The sequence below is a fragment of the Sceloporus undulatus genome, chromosome 5 (assembly GCF_019175285.1).
Source record: "Sceloporus undulatus isolate JIND9_A2432 ecotype Alabama chromosome 5, SceUnd_v1.1, whole genome shotgun sequence".
Lineage (NCBI taxonomy): Eukaryota > Metazoa > Chordata > Lepidosauria > Squamata > Phrynosomatidae > Sceloporus > Sceloporus undulatus.
The window spans coordinates 80,377,157-80,397,411 of NC_056526.1; the positions used below are offsets into that span (position 1 = coordinate 80,377,157).

The 20,255-nt window shown below is 39.7% G+C and overlaps 1 protein-coding gene across 2 annotated transcripts in view; it reads right to left on the reverse strand.

The window, feature by feature from the left end:
* Positions 1-20,255, reverse strand: part of TBC1D22A (TBC1 domain family member 22A) — a 183,970-nt gene that overhangs the window by 112,444 nt on the left and 51,271 nt on the right. The window contains exons 5-8 of one of the 2 annotated variants that reach the window (XM_042469051.1): positions 16,222-16,292; positions 11,766-11,894; positions 10,089-10,151; positions 3,342-3,456 (exon numbers count right to left, since the gene is read on the reverse strand). In XM_042469051.1, coding sequence (XP_042324985.1) covers positions 3,342-3,456; positions 10,089-10,151; positions 11,766-11,894; positions 16,222-16,292 — 378 coding nt within the window. Of the gene's footprint in view, positions 1-3,341; positions 3,457-10,088; positions 10,152-11,744; positions 11,895-16,221; positions 16,293-20,255 lie in introns of both variants that reach the window. The other variant, XM_042469050.1, reaches the window with a different exon arrangement.

Sequence of the window (20,255 nt, forward strand, 5' to 3'; positions counted from 1 at the left end):
AGAAAACCTCCTGACTGCAAATTGCAAAGTCAAACAATTATGCTAAATTCTATAAGGATTTAACAGACCAGTCAACTTGGTACATGAAAAACGGAAAGCAATCAAGTTCAAATTAAATGCAAATAGTTACAAGGTCAGCTTCATAAAAATCTAATGTATCAAACACTGTAACTATTACAGCTTTACTTCCTGTGAATGTCATCCCATTTTAATTTACACTCCAATAATTGGCATATATGAAAACGATGTCTACATTACTGAAATACATCTAAGTAAATTCAGTTCATTACTGCTTTGCTATATCCAATGGGCTAATGTAAATTTACTTATCATGAGAGTATTCTAATTAGAATTAAATAATAATTAACAGAACAGTTTGATCAGTGGTGACTATATTCTCAAACACACCAAAATTCTCATTTATCAGTGGGGAATTTGAAAATCCATTAACCTATTATTGTTACATTGTCTGATTCCTATATTATGAGAGACAGTCAAAACATTATAAAACATGGAAATTAGTATATTGTTTCATGCTTGAAGGAATAGGAAATAGTAGGTGGCATATGAAAAAATTGTGGAAGGAAACGGGTTAGAGAGCTAGTGTGCGGAATGGCTAACAGTAGATCTCTTGGATAATAGTAGTCACCACCTGGCTGTCCTGAAATTTCTAAACATTTATAATCAATTTATGAAAGTATGCTAACTATTTAGACCAGGGGTAGGCAACCTGCGGCCCGCGGGCCGGATGCGGCCCGGCAAGGCCTTGGGACCGACCCCCGGCCTGGTCCTGCCACCGATTGTCTCCGGGGCCTTTGGGGGGCAATTGTCTATAGAAGCCTCAGAAACATGCATTTATATTAACATTTTTTTTAAAAATCAGCAATTTTTTTCACGTGTCCTCCATTTTTTTAAAAAAAGTGTCTTCCATTTGAAAATTTTGTCCTACATTTGTCCTGGTTTATTTATATATTTAATTTTCTAAAAAATATTTAATTATTTATTTTTTGGCTTCGGCCCCCCAGTTGTCTGAGGGACAGCAACCCGGCCCCCGGCTCAAAAAGGTTGCCTACCCCTGATTTAGACCATCATTAATGTCAGTGAAAATAAACTACCACTGCATTCTTGAAAGACAATAATGATTTAAAGTATCAGTGAAGGCAATAGTCAGTACACTTTGGTAAAAAATGAAGTAGGGTATTTTATTATATCTCTAAATTCTGAAGAACTCAGAGCAGCACTTTAGCCTCGATATTGCTATATTAGAAAGGTTAAACTGAGAAATAGTGACTTGTCCAAGGTCCCACAGGGAGCTTTATTACTGAGCAGGAATTTAAACTGGGCTTCTCATAACCAAATACAATAGATTGGCATATTAAATGGTATTTACCTGAAAAACTGTTAACGTAACTACAGTTGCCCCTCCTAACTCATGGATCCATGACCTTGAACATCTGCGGAGGGGAGACCTCAGCTATTTTTAATGGGGCATGCCCCACATGCACGGGTGCGCACACAGGCACATGGCCCTTTCAAGCCTATGGGGGTTGAATATGCGCAAGCCTCTGTTTTCATTGGGGGGGGGGGTCAGGAACGGATCCCCCATGAAAATGGAGCACCAACTGTAGAAAGTTCTGAGGTTTACTAATGTAGTGCAGATAAAATCTTAACTCATACAAAAGAGGTATTTCCTTTCAGATTCAGAAAACTGATAGAAAATACACACATAATGTTTTGACCAAAACCCTTGCAATTATTTATGCCACTTGCAGGGTCAGCACTGCCATACTAGGACACCAATTTGGCTTGGCATTATCTCTTCCCTCATCCTATCCTTAGGAACCTTTTATCAAGGCTCCTTGCCAACATGTAGCTTCCCATATCAGTAGCTGCTTGAAACAGCCATAGAAACTGCTCCACAAACAACTTCCTCTGTGTCACCATGCAGTGGCCAATTTCTTAAGAGTAGGTCTGACATTAAAACAACCAAATTTGCATGCCATGTGCAGTCACACTTGCAAGCAGCTACAGTTCTATAATTTCAGTATACAGCTCATCAGAATTCTCCTCATAAGCAGGCTTCATGAAGTTCTGCCTAGTGCTGAAGAAAACAAATCTTTCTTGCTTCTATGGCCGTTTAGCAAAATGTGCAACACTAGAAGGTCTACACTCCATCTCTAGAGAATTCTAGAACTAATGTAAATATTAGGCCTACTTTTAGTTTCTCATTTAACACTTAATAATTAGTCTGTCCAAACAGGTAGATCTACATTGTCTCTAGTGACCAGCAAAGAGCATCTGAGATTATTACACCAAACCTATGGAAACTTATGGCAGTTATGCAATACAGAACATAATGAATGACTAGCTTTTAATAAACAGATCCTCTGATATATACTTTACTACAAAAGAGAAAACAACAACAATAATTTCTTTTCTAAGGGTAACTGAGTAACAACCTTTCAATGACACTGTCACTAATTACAAGTGGTGCACTATGTTGATGGTAAATTTCAGAAAATACAGCAAACTCACTTAGGACTTGTAATTTAAACTGCTGGTGGAGTACTTAAGACAAACGTATTTACTATATTAATTAAATGGTCTATTTAACATGGAATATCAATTCTCTAATCATATCTCATTTAAACTTATTTCAATTAACAAACTCTAAAGTATACCAGCACAGATCCTACTGTTCTAGGACCATTAGGAACATTTTCATTATCTGTCACAGATGAGGGCGTAAGAGGCAGAAACTTTAAGTGCTCTCTAGAGTAGCCCCCTATCCTACTTAAAAGATTATTAGGGGAGAAAGCAACAGCAATTCTAATTAGTTAATCAGTATAGGGAAAAAGAACTTCCTATGAACTGAAGCAAAGCAAAAGAGAGGTCTCCATGCCAATTCATAAATGGACAGTCTATCATTCACTCAAGGGTAATCTATCCTGTAACAAATTGAATCAGTCTAATTTGCTGTATTGATGAAGCAAAGGAAATTACAGAAAAAAGTACAACATGGTAAGAAGAAGGATGGAAGCTAGTGACAAACTGACTATAGCTGTAAGAATCCATAAAACATCATACTTGACAAGCATGGCTCTTTTACCCCAATTTAAAATGTTTTGAAACATTTTTAATCTTTAACAATCTAACTGATAAAGCTGTTTGTCATATACTAGTATACAATGGCATATACTTGATCCTTCGGGAAAAGGCGGGATATAAATAAATTGTTGTTGTTGCTGCTGTTATTAATAGCTCTAACTTGCAAAAATAATTTAAAATAGACAATTTAAATTATCATGTTACAGCAATGTTCATATTGTAGTTTTTCTTACCTGTATATTCACAAGTGAAGACAACAAAAAATGGAGTAACAAGATCATTAATGCCTTGGACATATCCACTGGCTGGATGACGTATTGCCCAGATAAATAAAATTCTTTCAAAGATCTGTGGGGAAAATGTAATGAACCACAAACCATTGAGAGCAGAATCAATAAAACTTTGAATAACAAAGTAAGTGTTCATCAGCATATGTAATTATTAGACACTGTTAATGCAATTTCTCAGTAATTTAAAGACAACATTCATGAAATATGAGTACCACGGCAAAGTCAAATTGGTCTACAAGTTATAAACTGGGGGGGGGGGATGGAACATTTGCAAAAAACAAAAAATATTTTTTCCTTCTTACATGTTATGGTCAAGATCTAAGTTTCCAAGAGTTTCCCTCTTTAAAAGCAGGCTCTTATGGTCTTTAAAATGAATTTGGAAACTTTCAAAAATGTTGGCTTTTTCAATATCTTTGAAGTGAACTATGAAACTTCCCATGGTTCGAATCACAGGTTGCCATTTAGCAGAGGGAATCACAGAGTCACCAGAGTTGTAGTCCAACACTCAAACTACTATGCCACATTGGCTTTATTTGTAATGTCTACAAACAGGTTTTCTATAAAAGAGATTTATTCACATCTCAAGTATATACAGTGTGCCCACGTCATACGCTGGCGCACTTTACGCATACGGATCCCCCGCGTGCACGGATCCCCCATGTAAGGGAAGAGAATCCTGTACACAATGAAAATTACACTGGTGCAAGAAGGGTGGAATTCACCAAGGAGACTCTGGTTGTTTGCCAGCTATGGGACAGAGAGGAATGCAGTGGTGTAGCTACGAGTGGAGGCAAAATCAGGAGACTACAAATAAGAATTCTGCCTCTCATTAAAAAAATGTCCCTCAGTCCCCAAATATCTAGAATTCCAGAGTGTGAAAAAATGAAAATCATCCATACCAAGAACTCGTATATGTGCTCACATTTCCTTGGTAAGTCAAAGGCTTTCATGGCCAGCATCCATAGTTTTTAATGGGTTTTTCGGGCTATGTGGCCATGTTCTAGAAGAGTTTCTTCCTGATGTTTCACCAGCATCTGTGGCTGGCATCCTCACCCACAAAAACCCACAAAAATATTTCCTTGATAATTTAGGCATACTGTACTTTCCTCTGGATGCCAAAACTCTATTTCTAAATGCTCAAACTAAGTTTCAAATTACTACAATACAGTAGTAGAAATATGGGGACTGAAAGAAAGCTTCATGGAGGGAGGCAGAATTCATATGGAAAGGTGGCACCCACATTCCCCGACCCCCATAGTTTCATCCCTGGTGGGGAGAGAAATCATTGTTATTTCTGATCAGCGACAACAACAAGGTAGGTGTCATTTGAGAGCATTTTCTCGCTCCCCCCACCTTTGCAAAGGGGAGAACTCAAGTGAGGATCCCAGACCAAGCACTGAAAATTACTTTGGCTGATTACCCCATGGCTCTGAGAAAACCCTGGAAAGGGGAGTCAGATAGTCTACCCTATCACGGTTCCCAACATCTGTAATGGAAGGAGAGGCAGGCTAGAAACTGTATGACCATGATGATACATCCGGTAAGAGAGTATGGAATATGGCTTCCAACCCAGAAAAACTTCAACTTTACTTATGGCTGAAGTTTCTAACACTTGTTTTCTGCACAGTAAGAAACTTGGGAACAAATTAAATAGCTCCTACTAAGCTTAAGGCCATTCTGTGCAGCTTATTGTGCAATAAATTCACTTTTGTTGTGCAGTCTCCAAGCTGTGATTCTGCTGAGAGATACTGCATTTACTAAACTCAAACTCAGTATTTTGCACCTGAGGAAGATGTAATATTTTCAATAGATAGTTTATTCATTGCTATGCTGCAGAATATGGTCATGTGTGTGTGGGGGGGGGGGGGGGTGGGGTGTAAAAAGTTTCAATCTTCTACTGAGATTGGGGGAGATATCATCTTAACCACAGGGCAGTGTTTGGAAAGAACGACTACAATGACATGCTGAAGCCATCCGTAACTGAGCAGTGGTGAGATGATGCTCTGGGATGTTCAGTTATGGCTTCACCTTGCCATTACATTCATTCTTTTTCCAGTAATTTCCCAACCTCTGTGGCGTTCCCTTGTGCAGTAATAGCCCCATTCCCGTTCTGTGTGCGCCCCTGTTTTGGAACCAACAGGCCTGTTTCAGGGCCCATGCAATAAACTTCCGTGTGTGAAAGGGGGAATTCCCTTCTCGATCCGATATTAAAATCTTCTCTCCTCACCAAAAACCCCATTTAACTCCACTTCCCTCCCTTCCCAATCCAATGTTAAAACCTTCTCCTCTAGCACCAGGGAAGTGTTTGATGGTTGGGAGATGTCCAGGAAAGGAGAAGGAGGGAGGAAAGTGGTGTTTTCTTTTTCTTTTGTTTACCTCCTTTATTACATGTCCCTAAGTTTTATCCTCAGTTTATCCATGGGTCATACCATAATCCATGATTTTGGCCCTAAAATCTTCCCTCAACTTATACATGAGGCCGACGTGTATGGTAGATCTGAAAAAATATTTTTGATCAAGGTAAAGTTATTTATAGTGCAATCTGACACATGTTTATTCAGCTGTAAGTTGTGCTGAAATCAGTGGGATTTATATATTTATAGGACTGCAGCATTCATAACATGAACAAGGAAGAAAATCTTTCCCGACAGAAAAAAAAGTCAATCTTTTGTATTAAATCACAGCTATCTCCATTTAGACTTAAGAAGAGGGACAGTTTATATGATTCACTCTGTCCTTCATTAATATACCAACATGAAAGAGAAGCTGATCAATAGAAATCTATGTACTTTGCAAAGTCAGAGCACTGAGTATTGTTTGATCTGAGTCACAGCAACATGAAGTGTCTTGAGTAAAACATGCCCCCTACCCTGCCCCCAAAGTTTACTATGCAAGAACAATTTCAGATTGTTTTTAGATTGGTTTTGGAAGTTTTTAAAGAGTATTATGAAGAGTATTTAAAATGTTTTTATCTCTGTATGGTTTTAATTGGTTTTTATATGTTCATTGCCTCAGGAACCCTTATGGACTGGGAGGCAATATTGAATACTTTAAATCAATCAATCAGTCAATTGTGGAACAAAATGAACCTGAACTCATTTGCAACCAAAACAAATGTGCTGTATTAGCAGCTTTGGTACTTCTCAAGCAGACTTCATAAAAGCTATTCTACAGAACTGAGTCAATTACTAGGGCACAATAGCCTTATAACAGTGTTCCAAAACAGGCAAAGGCTGCATGGATGATGGCTCAGGAACGTCAGTGATTCAAGGTGAGCCTTCAGTGCACATTAAAGAAACTTAGGCACGTTACAGATTGCCCCTTTGGGGCGGCCTGTAGGCGCACCTTTCCCCGCCGGATCGGGGCCTCAGTGGCCAGAGCGGCAGGCGCTGTGGCCCCGATCCGCCGCTTTTCGGGCTGCGGGGAAGCGGCAAAAGGCCCCTTCCCCGCAGCCTGGAAAGGGGTGTCCTTGGGGCGGCGGGGAGAAGGAGAAAGGGGCTGTTTGGCCCCTTTCTCCTTTGGTCCGCTGGGCGCAGCCGTCTGAAGGCTGCGCCCAGCAGACCAAACCAGGAAGGAGCTCCGAAACGGAGCTCCTTCCGGGGTCGCGGAAAGGGCGCCCTAGGCGCCCTGCCGTGACCCAAATACGTCACAACCGCACCATCTCATTTGGAGGCAGCGTGGTCGTCACGTATCGATGGCGGCAGCCGTGTGGAATGGCCGCCACCATTCTGTGCGCACAGAGTGCGCACTAGGGTTAGGGTGGTGTGGAAGCACCACCCCATCTTAACCCTAGTACGCGTTCTGCACGTACTTTTTAGCCCGTCTGTAACGGGCCCTAGTGAATGTTAATAGTCTATAGCAGCGATGGCAAACCCTCTCTGTGGGCACATGTGCCATCACCCCAGCACAAAGTTTGCCAGTGTTTGTTACTAGAAAGCCAGAGGGACATGGCACTTTGCAATAAATAAGTGGGCTTTGGGTTGCAGTTTGGGCACTCGGCCTCTAAAAGGTTCACCATCACCGGTCTATAGACATGAATAAAACACACACAAAAAAAAAAATGCAAAAAGCAGGCATGGTTCTAAGAAACCTATAGCATTTATAAAAAAAGAACAAGGAAGCACTTACAGTACACACTGACAAGCACACAGATGCACACACTGGGGGGGGGGTTTCTACAATAACTATGTAGCCTTCAGCCAGTGTAAGTAAATTAGGCATTATGCAGTTTAATATATTTTCTGTATGCAAATATTTGCTGAATTATGAAAAAAGAGAGCACATAGTAAAGAAGACAATCATTCTAATCATTTTTTGAGGTTGCTCTGAGAACAACTACAAAATACCTCACAGAGTAAATAAGTCAAAGAAACAGTGCTGTTGGGTTGTTGTTTTTTTTAAATCCTATTGAACACCATCATATGACTGATGCAAGTTAATATTTTGACTATTAGGTCTGTACATCAGGGCCCATGAGAAATATAGAAGAGCCACAGGGTTAAAAGTGGAGGTCTGAATCAACAATCAGCCAAACACCCTTGTGGTGACATGAGCAATGGAATTAACACCTAGTCATCAAGAAATTATGAGTTCATAAATCTAAGACCTAATTATACTGTAAACTGAGGGCTGACAAATTTCAGTGTTCATCCAATTGCTCTATCAGAGGGGTAGGCAACCTTTTTGAGCCGGGGGCCGGGTTGCTGTCCCTCAGGTGACTGGGGGGCCGAAGCCGGGGGTGGAGCTTCAACCCTCCGGGGCGGGGCCATGTGCCAGGGGTGGAGCTTCCACCCTCCGGGGCGGGGCCATGTGTCGGGGGTGGAGCTTCCACCTCCGGGGTGGGGCCGTGTGCCGGGGGCGGAGCTTCCACCCTCTGGGGGCCAGGCCTCCCCATCTTTGCTGGCCCCTGTCGGGGCCCCAGGCCCCGTCAGAGACCGGTAAAAAAGCTGGGGGGCCGCCAGCGCTGGAGGGCCCCCTGGAGGGCCCCAGCGATGGCACCGGGCCTCCCAGAGGCCCCCTGCCACCCTGGGAGCCCTCCTGGAGGGCCCCAGAGATGGCAAAGGGCCCCCAGAGGCCCCCTGACGCCCTGGGAGCTCTCCTGGAGGGCCCCAGAGACGGCACCGGCCCCCCCAGAGGCCCCCTGCCACCCTGGCAGCCCTCCTGGAGGGCCCAAGAGAGGGCCGCGGGCCCCCAGAGGCAGCCAGCGGACGGTTGCCAGGCCTCCACGGGCCGCATCCGGCCCGCGGGCCGGAGGTTGCCGAGCCCTGCTCTATCATAAGTTTACAGTGCGGCCGCGGGCGTGCCATACGCGGCTTGAGAATACGCGCTCAAGCCGCATGGGGCAGAAGGGGCGGCGCGTCCCATTGCGCCCCGTGCGCCGCCGTGCACAAGCCCCATTGTTTCCAATGGGGCTCGAGCATAGGAGGAATTCGCATTACGCGGCGGGATCCGGAACGGATCCCCCGCATAAGGCGAGGACCGACTGTACAAAGCTTTCCCTAAGTTAAATTCTATGCAAACAAAGCATCCAGCACACAATATTTAGACTGCTTGGCAGTCTAAATCTAAGATGCTTCTAGTCTCTTAGTGATTGTACATTCAAACTATGTAAATGGTAGTTAGTGCCCTAAATAACAGGATTCCAGGCTAGGTGTGCTTGTCCTCTATATTCTCCGACACTCCGCTCCACTCATGAATCCATTTTTAAAAACTACATAATATCTAATTCCCATAAATAGTCACTGAAAGTACAACTGCAGCTCCTAGCTGTAATTACAGTACGTCCGCGTCATATGTGGATACGCCTTACATGGCTTCCAGCATACGCTGGAAGCTGTGTTGAAAGTAGCGGTGCCATGCGCTGGAAAAAGCAATGGTGCGTGTGCCACCACGTACCACGAGGATGAGCCCCATTATCCTTAATGGGCTCGAGCATATGTGGAATTTCTCTTACGCTGGGGGGTCTGGAATGGATCCCCCGTGTAAGGGAAGGGACCACAGTACATCTAGATTACTGGACTCTTGACATTGTCTTAATAATTTTACAGGCAGACATATAAGTCACACCATTCTGCCCAGTATTGTAATTTGATGGATATGGTATTACTTTGCAAGTTGTAGTTTCTGTATCATTACATACATTATTTTACAAATAGTTCTTGAACTCTTACAAAGGGGTTTACAAGCCATGCACAACTACCAGTCTCTATATTTGGAGGTGGGGGGAGTCAAGCATTCTTTATTATTAATGGCCTTTCAAAAAACTCTGCTGAAACAGTAAAAAGCTAGTATGACAGAGTTTGTTCCAGAAGCTTTTTTTATACCTTAAAGACATCCCTAAGGTGGATAAAAGCCATGAAATAAAGTAAAAAGGAAATTCAAATTTATTTTAGTTTTCTCTTTATATCATATTTATATGTGATCACCTTTACCAGGTGTGTCAGAGAGGATGGCATAGCCCATGATTTAACATCTGGAATATGAAGCAGGGGTAGAAAATTCACACCATCAGAACAGTGAGAGTCATATAATGAATACTAGCAAGGAATATAAACAATTGCTTACCAAAAAGAGGCAGTTTTCAGTGCGGTATTCCCAAGGATACTGTAATATATATTCTCAGTCTCTCTCTCACTCTCTCTCCACACATATACACAGAAGTGAGATTTATTATTTGGTAGTAATACTTACCTCTGTTACTTTGGGTTGAAGAATTAAAGCTTCCGGACTCATACGAGGAATATCTATATGAATCTGAAAAAAGAAACACTTAAATTTAGAAACTTTCAAAAGATTTAAGCAAATTCAGATTATTTTTCTGCATAATAGTGAAAGAATGTAAGATTTCAAACTTACTTGGATCCCTTTAGACCTCATCATAAACCTTTTAAAAGCTTTGTCTTTTTAATGGATTTATAATACATATGTAATAATATGATTTTCTATATTGTGATAGTGGATACACTATGTCTTAATCTTCTGTATTACATTAACAGTTGTCCTCAAAACAGGAATGAGCCAGGTTGAGGTTTCTCCTGTCTATATAGCACATCCATTCTTCATCTGCTCTGATTGTACAGGTACAAAGCTATGGAATTACTATTTATCATCTGCTATACTTTACAATTCCTGAACCGTATTAAACCCAGTTTGTTGCCGCTCACCAAGAACAGAAAGCAGAAGGATGCTTTTGATCTGCTTTTTTGATCTATTAATGTAAGGAATAAAAGCTGCTGTCTACACAAACTACTTCAAAATGAAGATAAAGCATAACACACACATAAAGGACATATCCAGAAGATGAATGGAAGAGCAGATTTAGAGAGAAACTAAATGGAGGATCAGGTTTAGAGAGTAACCTCTGGCTAACAGGATATATTTTGTAGAACATAAAAGGTGTATTAGCTCCTCAGGCTTTCAAAATAGAGAGGTAGTCCCTCAATAAAGACTTCACAAACCTGAATTATCCATTTCCTTCAACTGTATCAAATAATAGTTTTCACACTGTGTTCCTAGGAACCATGGGGTTCCTGGGGGGGTTGTGGCAAGAAGATCAGTAATGGCACACAGGCCTCCCTAAAAGACAGCTTGTCCGTCACTACCAATCTTCCTTAGATGCTAGAGAATGTGAGGTTCATTCTAAAGAGCAAACTCAGTTCACACTCGTAATGGAAACTGCCAAATTATTTGGCTAGCACATCTCAGGAGTATGTCAGAGATCTTTCATCTGGCAGCCAGTGCTCCCATAGTCAATGAGAAGTTTATTACCTGAAAGCAGATTTGGAAACTACTACTCAGAAAACTGGGCAAGACTTATCCTTTATCCATGACTAACTGCAAATGGAGAAAAAAGATGAAGGACAATGAAAACTAATTTTGACACAGTCACGGGCATGAAGTTGTGCAGCTTAGTCCAATGTCCTTTTATGCTGTCGGGAACTCCTACAAATTCATATGACTTCCTTTTCATTGATTTCAAGAACAATGCCATAACCACATCTTTACCTGCACTGGAAGAATAACTGTACACAAGGAAGAAAAACTCCTATGGTGGTCATATTCTAAAAAAATCATAGTAATAAAATCTCAAAGCCACCCCAAAAAAGCTCTATCTGCATGTGGAATTGCAGCATAAGAATGGAATAGAGATTAGAAGAGGTTAGTAGCATTATACACTAAGTTATTTGTTCTCACCACATGTTATAGAACAGCCATGACATATATAGCCATGCTGTATGTAAGAGTATCAACAGAAGATGCCCTGGAGGAATACATATCAACCAATGAAATGTCTAAAGGGGAGGGGGCACTTAAAAGTGTGAAACACATGCGTGAAGATTCCCTTACACCACTTTTCAATTCCATCACCTGCCGGTATGTATCCTGGTGAGTTTCTTCATTCCGTGAATCATAGTATTGTTCAACGAAAGCAAAATATTCTTTCCGCTTTCTCTGTAAAGTGCCTTGCCGCCGATCAACATTTGCAGGGAGGTAACCCTAGAAAGTAAACCAAATTTAAATTGTTAAAAAAGGGAGGGGGAATGCAGCTGCAATTTTTTAGTTTCACGTGAGCTTTCGTGGATTATAAACTCATGTATTTGAAAACTACTACACGTTTAAACGCCTTTGTTTCCCATTTTCCCAGTTATTTCAATAAAACTCCAGACCATGCTGTGCTTCCTGTAACTTTGGTATTTTCCACCGAAACAGCATTAAATATTCAAGCCTTCTACCACTCCCCCCAAGGCATCGGATCTGCCAAATTTTAGATGGATTGGACAAAGGGTTCCCATTTTATTAGGCAATTAAAAAGGTGCAAACACACAACTTAACTGCTATATAAGCAAAACATAACTTTCCAATCTGTCAGTGTCACTGCTCTCCCCTCACTTCTCTTAGTGTACTGTTTCATACTATGGCTCATTTCAGACATAAATTCCCAGCTATGCATAGAAACACCTAAGGCCTGTAAATGCATTTCGGTCTCCAGGGCCTCATGAATTGGAACTTAGGGTTCTAGGTCCTAGGCTCTGCACTGTTTCAACTATAAATGGTGTGGATAAAGGAGTAGAAGAGCAAAGCACACAAAAAGGTGTGCTGAATAATAAGACATAAGGAATAAAGATTCAAAGTGATTTTGACAGACTGGAAAACTGACTAAAACTAACAAGAGGAAATTCCTGAGAGAAAGATAAGAACTTGTATTTCAATACAATGAATCATGAGGAATAAGAACAGGATTGGGGAAACATGGCATGGGAATAGTGCCCTGGTGGCGCAGTGGTTAAATGCCTGTACTGCAGCCATTCACTCAAGACCACAAGGTTGCGAGTTCAAGACCAGCAAAAGGGCCCAAGCTCGACTCAGGCTTGCATCCTTCCGAGGTCGCTAAAATGAGTACCCAGACTGTTGGGGGCAAATTAGCTTACTTGCTAATTAGCTTACTTGCTGTTCACCGCTATGATCTTTGGAATAGCGGTATATAAATAAAACAAATTATAAACAGGACCTAAGTGACTTAGTTGATCATAAGCTGAATATGAGTGAGCAGTTGATGCACCTACTATAGAAAGCTACTACAATCTTAGCCTGCATTAACATAACCAAAATATATACTGTAGTAGTAGTAGTAGTAGTAGTAGTAGTAATAATAATAATAATAATAATAATATATTTATATTTGCCTTTTCCCGGAAGAATCAAGGCAGATTACAACAAAAATGATAATAAAACAATTAACAATATTACAACATAGAATAAAAATACAAAACACAAACAGTAGATCATTAAAAGCTCTACTCTATTTTGCATTGATCAGGCTGAAGTTGAAATTTGTTCAGCTCTGGAAATTACATTTTAAGACAAATATGGCCAACCGGAATACATTTTAAAAATGGTGTTTTTTCTTTCTTTCCTTCTTTTAGCAAAGAACTACTAGACACTAGAACAAAGAACTACTAGACACTAAAACAGATTTCTGAACACCAAGGAGATTGTGGTTTTGTTTCGCTAAAGGTATTTAAACAGAGGCTGGACAGGAATCAGACAGATATGCCGCAACAACACAATGTACTACTAATTCTGCACAGGGCAAACTCAAAAGTACTGTATATATTTGGAACATTGTGATCTAGTCACTTCTTATACACTCACATGCAAAAATTAGGATCCAATAGAGATTTGTAAACCACTTTTCTGGTTCCTTTGTAAATTAAAATGTTTTTCAACAAATCCTGGAAGATCTGTATCATGGCAGGGGGGAAAATCACACATGCACAACACTTGTTATCAGCTGAGACAATTTTGTTTGAACTGGTTCTGTGGTTTTCCCAAGGATAAGCAAGGAGCTTCAGGGCTCACCTGAAGTTGGGCCCAAGTCCCCCTAGTATAACTTGAATAACTTTATCCACTACACCATGTGAGAATGAAAATATACATATACACTACAAGATCGTGATTTTGAAGGTGGCAAATCCATGGGATTCTCATTTTCCCACCAGCTATGCATTCTTGTTAAATTAATGCCTTTCAAAGCATTCAATGACACATACAAAATGTCTGAATCTTTTAAACTGTATTAGTTCAAGTTATGGCTTTAAAATCAATCTGACATTTAATATTTTCTTTCATAATATTATGTAAACTTAAATATGAAATTGTAGAATACATTTCTTGTCAAATAGTATGTATATTCTTTAGAATGTTATTTAGTCCCATTAGAAAACAATTTAATCTACAATTTCTTAATGTAACTGTCCCAAATGCATCAATACTTTTTCTATTAATTAGCTGTAAAGATTAATAGAGGAACCCTTTCTTTTGGACAGGTTCAATATCCTATTCTGCTCCCAAAACAAGTTTTATTTTTTCAACTATGAACACAAACAGTAGTCACAAGACTAAATCATTTACATCTCTCTCTGATTTCAGACACTATGTAATTTTAGTAGTCATATTTCAAAACCCATCCATCGATAGTCTAGTTTGATTACTTCTATTACTTCGAAGGCCTGAAACAGATGGGTCAAATAAAGCAGCTTCTGGATGCTTTGGGAGCATGGTATTTAGAAGACATATGCCCTCAAAGTGGCCAGAAGTTGTGCCGAGGAACTGCCAAGCAGGCAAGGACTGGCCCTTTTAGGACCAGATTTAATCTGCCCTTGCCAGCTGCTGGTTTGGTATCGCAGCAATGGCCTGCTTCAGGAGTCGGCTGTACGATTGCTGCAGTCATGGCCCAATTGGGGTTGGAGCAGCGATAGGCCACTCCTTCTGAGCCTTATGTCACACCCTTGACTATCTTTTGTATTACTTTGTATTACCTTCTCATTTTAAAATTTAGTGCAGAATTCAGAAAAAGAGAAAATCTGTTTGGTGTGTATCAGTTGCGGGCAGATTTCTGAGAAAGATGAGCAATTACCAGATCTATGTTACAGAACATAACAATATTTAAGGACTGTGAACAAAATTACATTAGTCCAAAGGGTAAGTAGTGCTTAATAGGAACTAAGAATTATACATCTTAGGAATTTGAATTTGCACAGCAAAAAGTATGGCTTCACATAAAAAGGAGCAAAACAAGAATATCGAATGTTGCATGAGGTATAATGGGGCATGTTGTGATTTTATCTTTTAAATGTGTTTTAATGTGTCCTTAACTGCGGTAATTTAGTGAGTTTTAATAGCACTGCTTATTTATTTTTTACTTTTATCAAATAAGTTGTTAGTGTATTTTGTTCTTAACTTGATGTGAGCTGTTTTGATTCCAATCCCAGGAGAAAGGATGGCTATATATAAAATAAAATAAAATAAAATAAAATAAAATAAAATAAAATAAAACAAAACACTGCCTTGGGTCTCATTTTGGGAGTAAAGGAAGGATAGTAAATACATGAATAAATGTAATGGATCAACTTTGCCTCAGAAAGCATTCTCACCTAATCAGGATTTAAAAAATCCTAGAAATGGGAAATAAAACTTTTCACACTCTTCTTCCTGCCCAACAGAGTAAAAAAAGTGAATAACCAAATTCAGCTTGAACTTTAGGGTTAAATTTAAATGAATACATTTTATTTATAAAATAAATAACGACAGCTTTCTGTGCACTTAATTTTAATTGTAAGAGACTACTTAATCACTGTTAAGAGATGCATCTAAATTCTGGATTAGAAAGCACTGAAACTACAAATTTATTCAGACTCATTAGCAAGAGAGAGTCTTTTATACTTTGAAAATCAGATTTCTTCTGAATACATGATATTCCCTAGAGAACTATCTTCTCTCAAAAAAGTGAAAGAAAAAAAACCTGAAAGTCACTTTAAGCTCTCTGAAAAATTCAACAGCATTAAACTGTTGGATGTGTAACTTAAGAAAACTAAAAATCTAACGTGAACATTTGCTGATAAAGCAGCATCCATGTTCTCTTGAGCATATAGCAATACACACACACGCAAATGTTCCTTAGAACTTTTTAGCCCCAAGCAAGGAAATCATCCTAGTTAAACCGCAATATCAATACATACAAGACTTTTAATTTATTATCTTATTATAAGATGCACAAATTGAAACATGCTTTACTTTTCTATAAGAAACTAAGTTTTTATTTAACACCACTGAGCTTGATGGAGTTGGGGAAGACAGAAATTTAGTACTTGTCATGATTAACTACTCTATTCTCTTATGACAAGCCAAGCTTGAAATTGAGAATTGAACAGCGTTCTTTTTGTCACACTGTTCTGGAGTGCTACTGATTAGCTATGACTCAAGCAAAATTATATGGGACAACAGAAACAATATTATCATCATCAGAAAGTATTGAATTACTTACTGAGAGGAGCTTCCACGTAATTGGCCGTACAGGTTTTGGAATTCCTGACCAACTTAGCTTCCTTAACTCTTCTGTTGCCCCCACCAAAAAGAAAGAGAAAACTTCATTAAGAAAATAGCATTAAAATACATTCAGGTAAAGTCATCTGAGGATAAAAGTAATTTTTACATTAGAATAACAGACATCATGCAAGACATTGTACAATAAGTATATAAAAAGTACAAGTCTAATTAGGTTTCATAGAGGGCATTCACAATTGGATCAAAAATATGTAGCCATCGATTACATAAGGAATTTTTGTGTCCCCAGATAAAACTAGCAGTCTGTTCGTACAGCAGTATCACAGGACAGAAAGAAGTTACCAATATGTCAATAAATAAATAAATAAATATCATCAATATATCCATTGTAAATGTGTTTATATACCACTTTTTCATGGTAAACCTTCAGTTGGGATGTTCACAATATCAGAAAAAAAAGATAATATAGCAAGGTAGTCCACTATTAGAAGACATTACAATAATTAAACATTAATGTAAATATTAATGACCAAATTAAAATAACTCATATTAATATATGTCAAGATTAAACAATCCACAAATAGTCTAAACTAATGAAGGAAAGAGGTATGTGTATCTGCATGTATCATAGCTCTATGAAACCAAGGTACCTGAATTTTGGCATGCATACTAAAAGCCTTTGAGGTATAGTTAGCCCTTCATATTGGCAGGCTAGCTATCTGTGCCTTGAAACATCGGTGGCTAGCCAACTGTATTTTTTTTATTAATGAACTGATTAGTTTTATTTAACTGAAATCTTTCCAGTAACATTGATCCTGAAAGAATAATTAACAGATAATGTGCATGCTTTGGCAGGACATATACCCAACTGTTCAGATTTGAGCTGTACTGTTCATCAAATGTATACATTCATACAATTGAAAATTCAAAAGCAACCCAAGTATCAGCATTTAGATTCAAGATCTATTACTATTGACAGATTATTAAAAGTTAGGCTAAAGTACAAAAAAAACTTTGTACAATTTGCAATAGTTTTCTTGAATTATACATAGAATAAAAACATATTTTCATGACAGCAAGATCATATCACTTAGTGTAAGTCAAAATCTGCTATTACAGAGTTGGAAGAGACCAGTCCAACCCCCCTGCCATGCAGGAAATCTAAAGCAAAGCTTCCCATCCAGCCTCTATTTAAAGACCTCTAAGGAAGGCGACTCCACTATAATCCGAGGGAATGTGTTCTACTGTTGAACAGCCCTTACTGTCAGGAAGTTCCTCCTAATGTTGAGGGGGAATCTCTTTTCCTGGAACTTGCATCCATTGCTCTGGGTCCTAGTCTCTGGAGCAGCAGGAAACAAGCTAGCTCCCTCCTATTTTAGACATCTTTTTTCTTTTTTGTTTTCTCTTATTTATTCTCATAAAGAGAATTGTGCTCCAAGGAGAACTGGATGGTGTAGAAGGTAACAGTCTCCAGATGCCCATATACTAAGGTCCCAATTCTTATAGTAACATGTCATCTCATCTTGTGAAGACAAAATCTTTAACTAAAGACATACAAGGATACAGTCATCCCTCCATATCCATGGATTCAACCATCCACAGTTTGAATGTGTGTGTGTATTCTGAAAAGCAAACCTTGATTTTGCCATTGTGTATAAGGGACACCATTTTTACTACCCCACTGTAAATAATCAGGCTTCAGCATCTACGGTTTTCGGTATCTATCTATCTATCTATCTATCTATCTATCTATTTGGAGTATTTTTACCCTGCTCTTCAGCCAAAAAGGCTCTCAGAGTGGCATACAAATTGTTAATTAGACAGTTCCCTGCCCTGAGGATTACAATCTAAAAAGACATGACACAAAAGGAAGGGGGAATGGCAGTGGAGAAGGGAATCAAGTCCAGTAGATCTTCTCTCCCTCTGAGGCCTGGACCATGGCAGATGGACTGAAGGGAGGGCCCTTCTTCTTTCTCTGGCTAGGCCCGATGGAGCTGATCAGGTTCCAGGACCCCTCTAATCTATGAGGGGTCCTGGAACCAAACCCAAGGAGACAGCATGAGCCCACTGTAGAGAGAATCCACTGGATTCCCTGTATAATGCAAAATCCCTCTGAAAACACTGGGGTACATACAACATGAATTGAGCTAGAGTGAAATAATTTTGCCAACAACTGCTGCCACTGGTCCAAATCCAACACCTTGCCCCAGCTACAGTAATCCACTGCATCACTCTTAACTTATCAGCAATTGATTCAGTGTGTTTATGCTAGTTCAGACTAACTATTAGATTTAGCCCACAGGTTTTAATGGGGTAAGAAATCCTGAACATTTAAATCACTTGCTCAGAATGTCATCAAACCAATACAGAACTTTCATCTTTAAGGATTCTGAAATAAAGTTCAGTAGCTTCAATCAGAATATGACAAATAAAAATAAAAAATGTATTTTTTAAAAAAAAAGTTACATACATAATGTCACCACTTTTAACTAGCTCTACCTAAAGCAATTTGTATGAGATCTCATTGAAATGCAACATAACTACAGAGCTCTTCAAGTAGATCAAGGATACCAAGTTTCAAGTGGTTCGACAAGTTACTTTTAGAAGCAATACAGTTTTGATGCTCATAATAACAGCACATATTTCTTGTGATTTTCCTGGATCAGAGTGGGACTTCTATACCCCTGCATGCTTGTACTGCACTATAAAACAATGGGCCCTCGGTATCCATGGAGGATCTGTTCCAGACACCTCCCCCCGCAGATACCAAAATCTGCATATGCTCAAGTCCCATAGTACTCAATGGTGGTGCAGCCACGTGGCTGCGCCATCATTGAGGACAGTGGCACTTTGCCCCCGCCCCCTCCCTGAAGCCAGCCTTGCTGTTCTCTCTGTGGCAGCAGCAGGGAGGTACCTGTTCTTCCTCTTCTCCTCCTCCTCTCTTCCCCAGTCGCTGCTGCCATGGCTCTTTCTCCTCTTCCTCTTTCCTGCCTGCTTCCTCCTTCTTTGTTCTTCCTCCTCCTCCACTGCTGTGGCTCCTCCTCCTCCTCTTACCTCGCCTTCTCCACCTTCATCCTCTTCCCCCCTCCATCACACTGCTGCCACTCATCCTCCTTTTCTTCTTCTTCTTCTTCTTTCTCCTCCTCCTCCTCTTCCCCACATCCTCCACTTTCTCCTCCTCCTATTACCCTCCTCTGTTGCTCTGCCACTACTCATTCTCCTTTTCTTCCTTCTCCTCTTCTCCACTCTTCCTTGTTCTCATTCTCCTTCCTCCTCATCATCCCTGCCTCCTCCTCCTCTGCGAACGCCACCCTCCCTGCAGGATTGCCATCCGCGTATGATCGAATCTGTGGGTGTCAAGTCTGCAGATATGGAGGACAGACTGTACAATGAATAGAGGTTTCTACAGCCAGTGTCACCAACAGTTTCCTAATATGACCTCTACAATGAAAACTCACAAGTAAATAAAGTTATTATTTACAGTACAAACACAGCTGTTATTTGTAGTATTTGACTGTGAAGATACAGTTTTTAGAATCAAATTCATACTACCTAGCCTTAGTGATTCAGCACATGGGTTGCTGAATAATTCATCTGAAAAGTCATCATACAGCACCTCCTTGTACATTACTAGAAACTATGCTCCTAACAGGCTATCTGCTGTAAGGTTTCTTCTCGAGATAAACTTTTATCCTTACTTTCCATCAACCATGCATCTGCCACTACAAAGAATAATATTTTTCTTGAACTTCATTTAGTTTAGAGCCATAAAATTGTTTCCTCCTCCCCGTAAATGCAATTTTCTTCTGTAAAATTAGTACGATTTCCTTTTCTAGAAAGTTGTTAAGGGATTTCGGATTCCACAGTTGTTTACAATGTGTTATGTCTTTTAATTACTTGCCAAACCACCTACATTTGCATAGATTTTATATTGGTGTTTGGAATATATTTAGGATTGATTTTTTACCATTAAAGCTATGTTCAGCCCAATGTATATTCCACATCACCCAACTG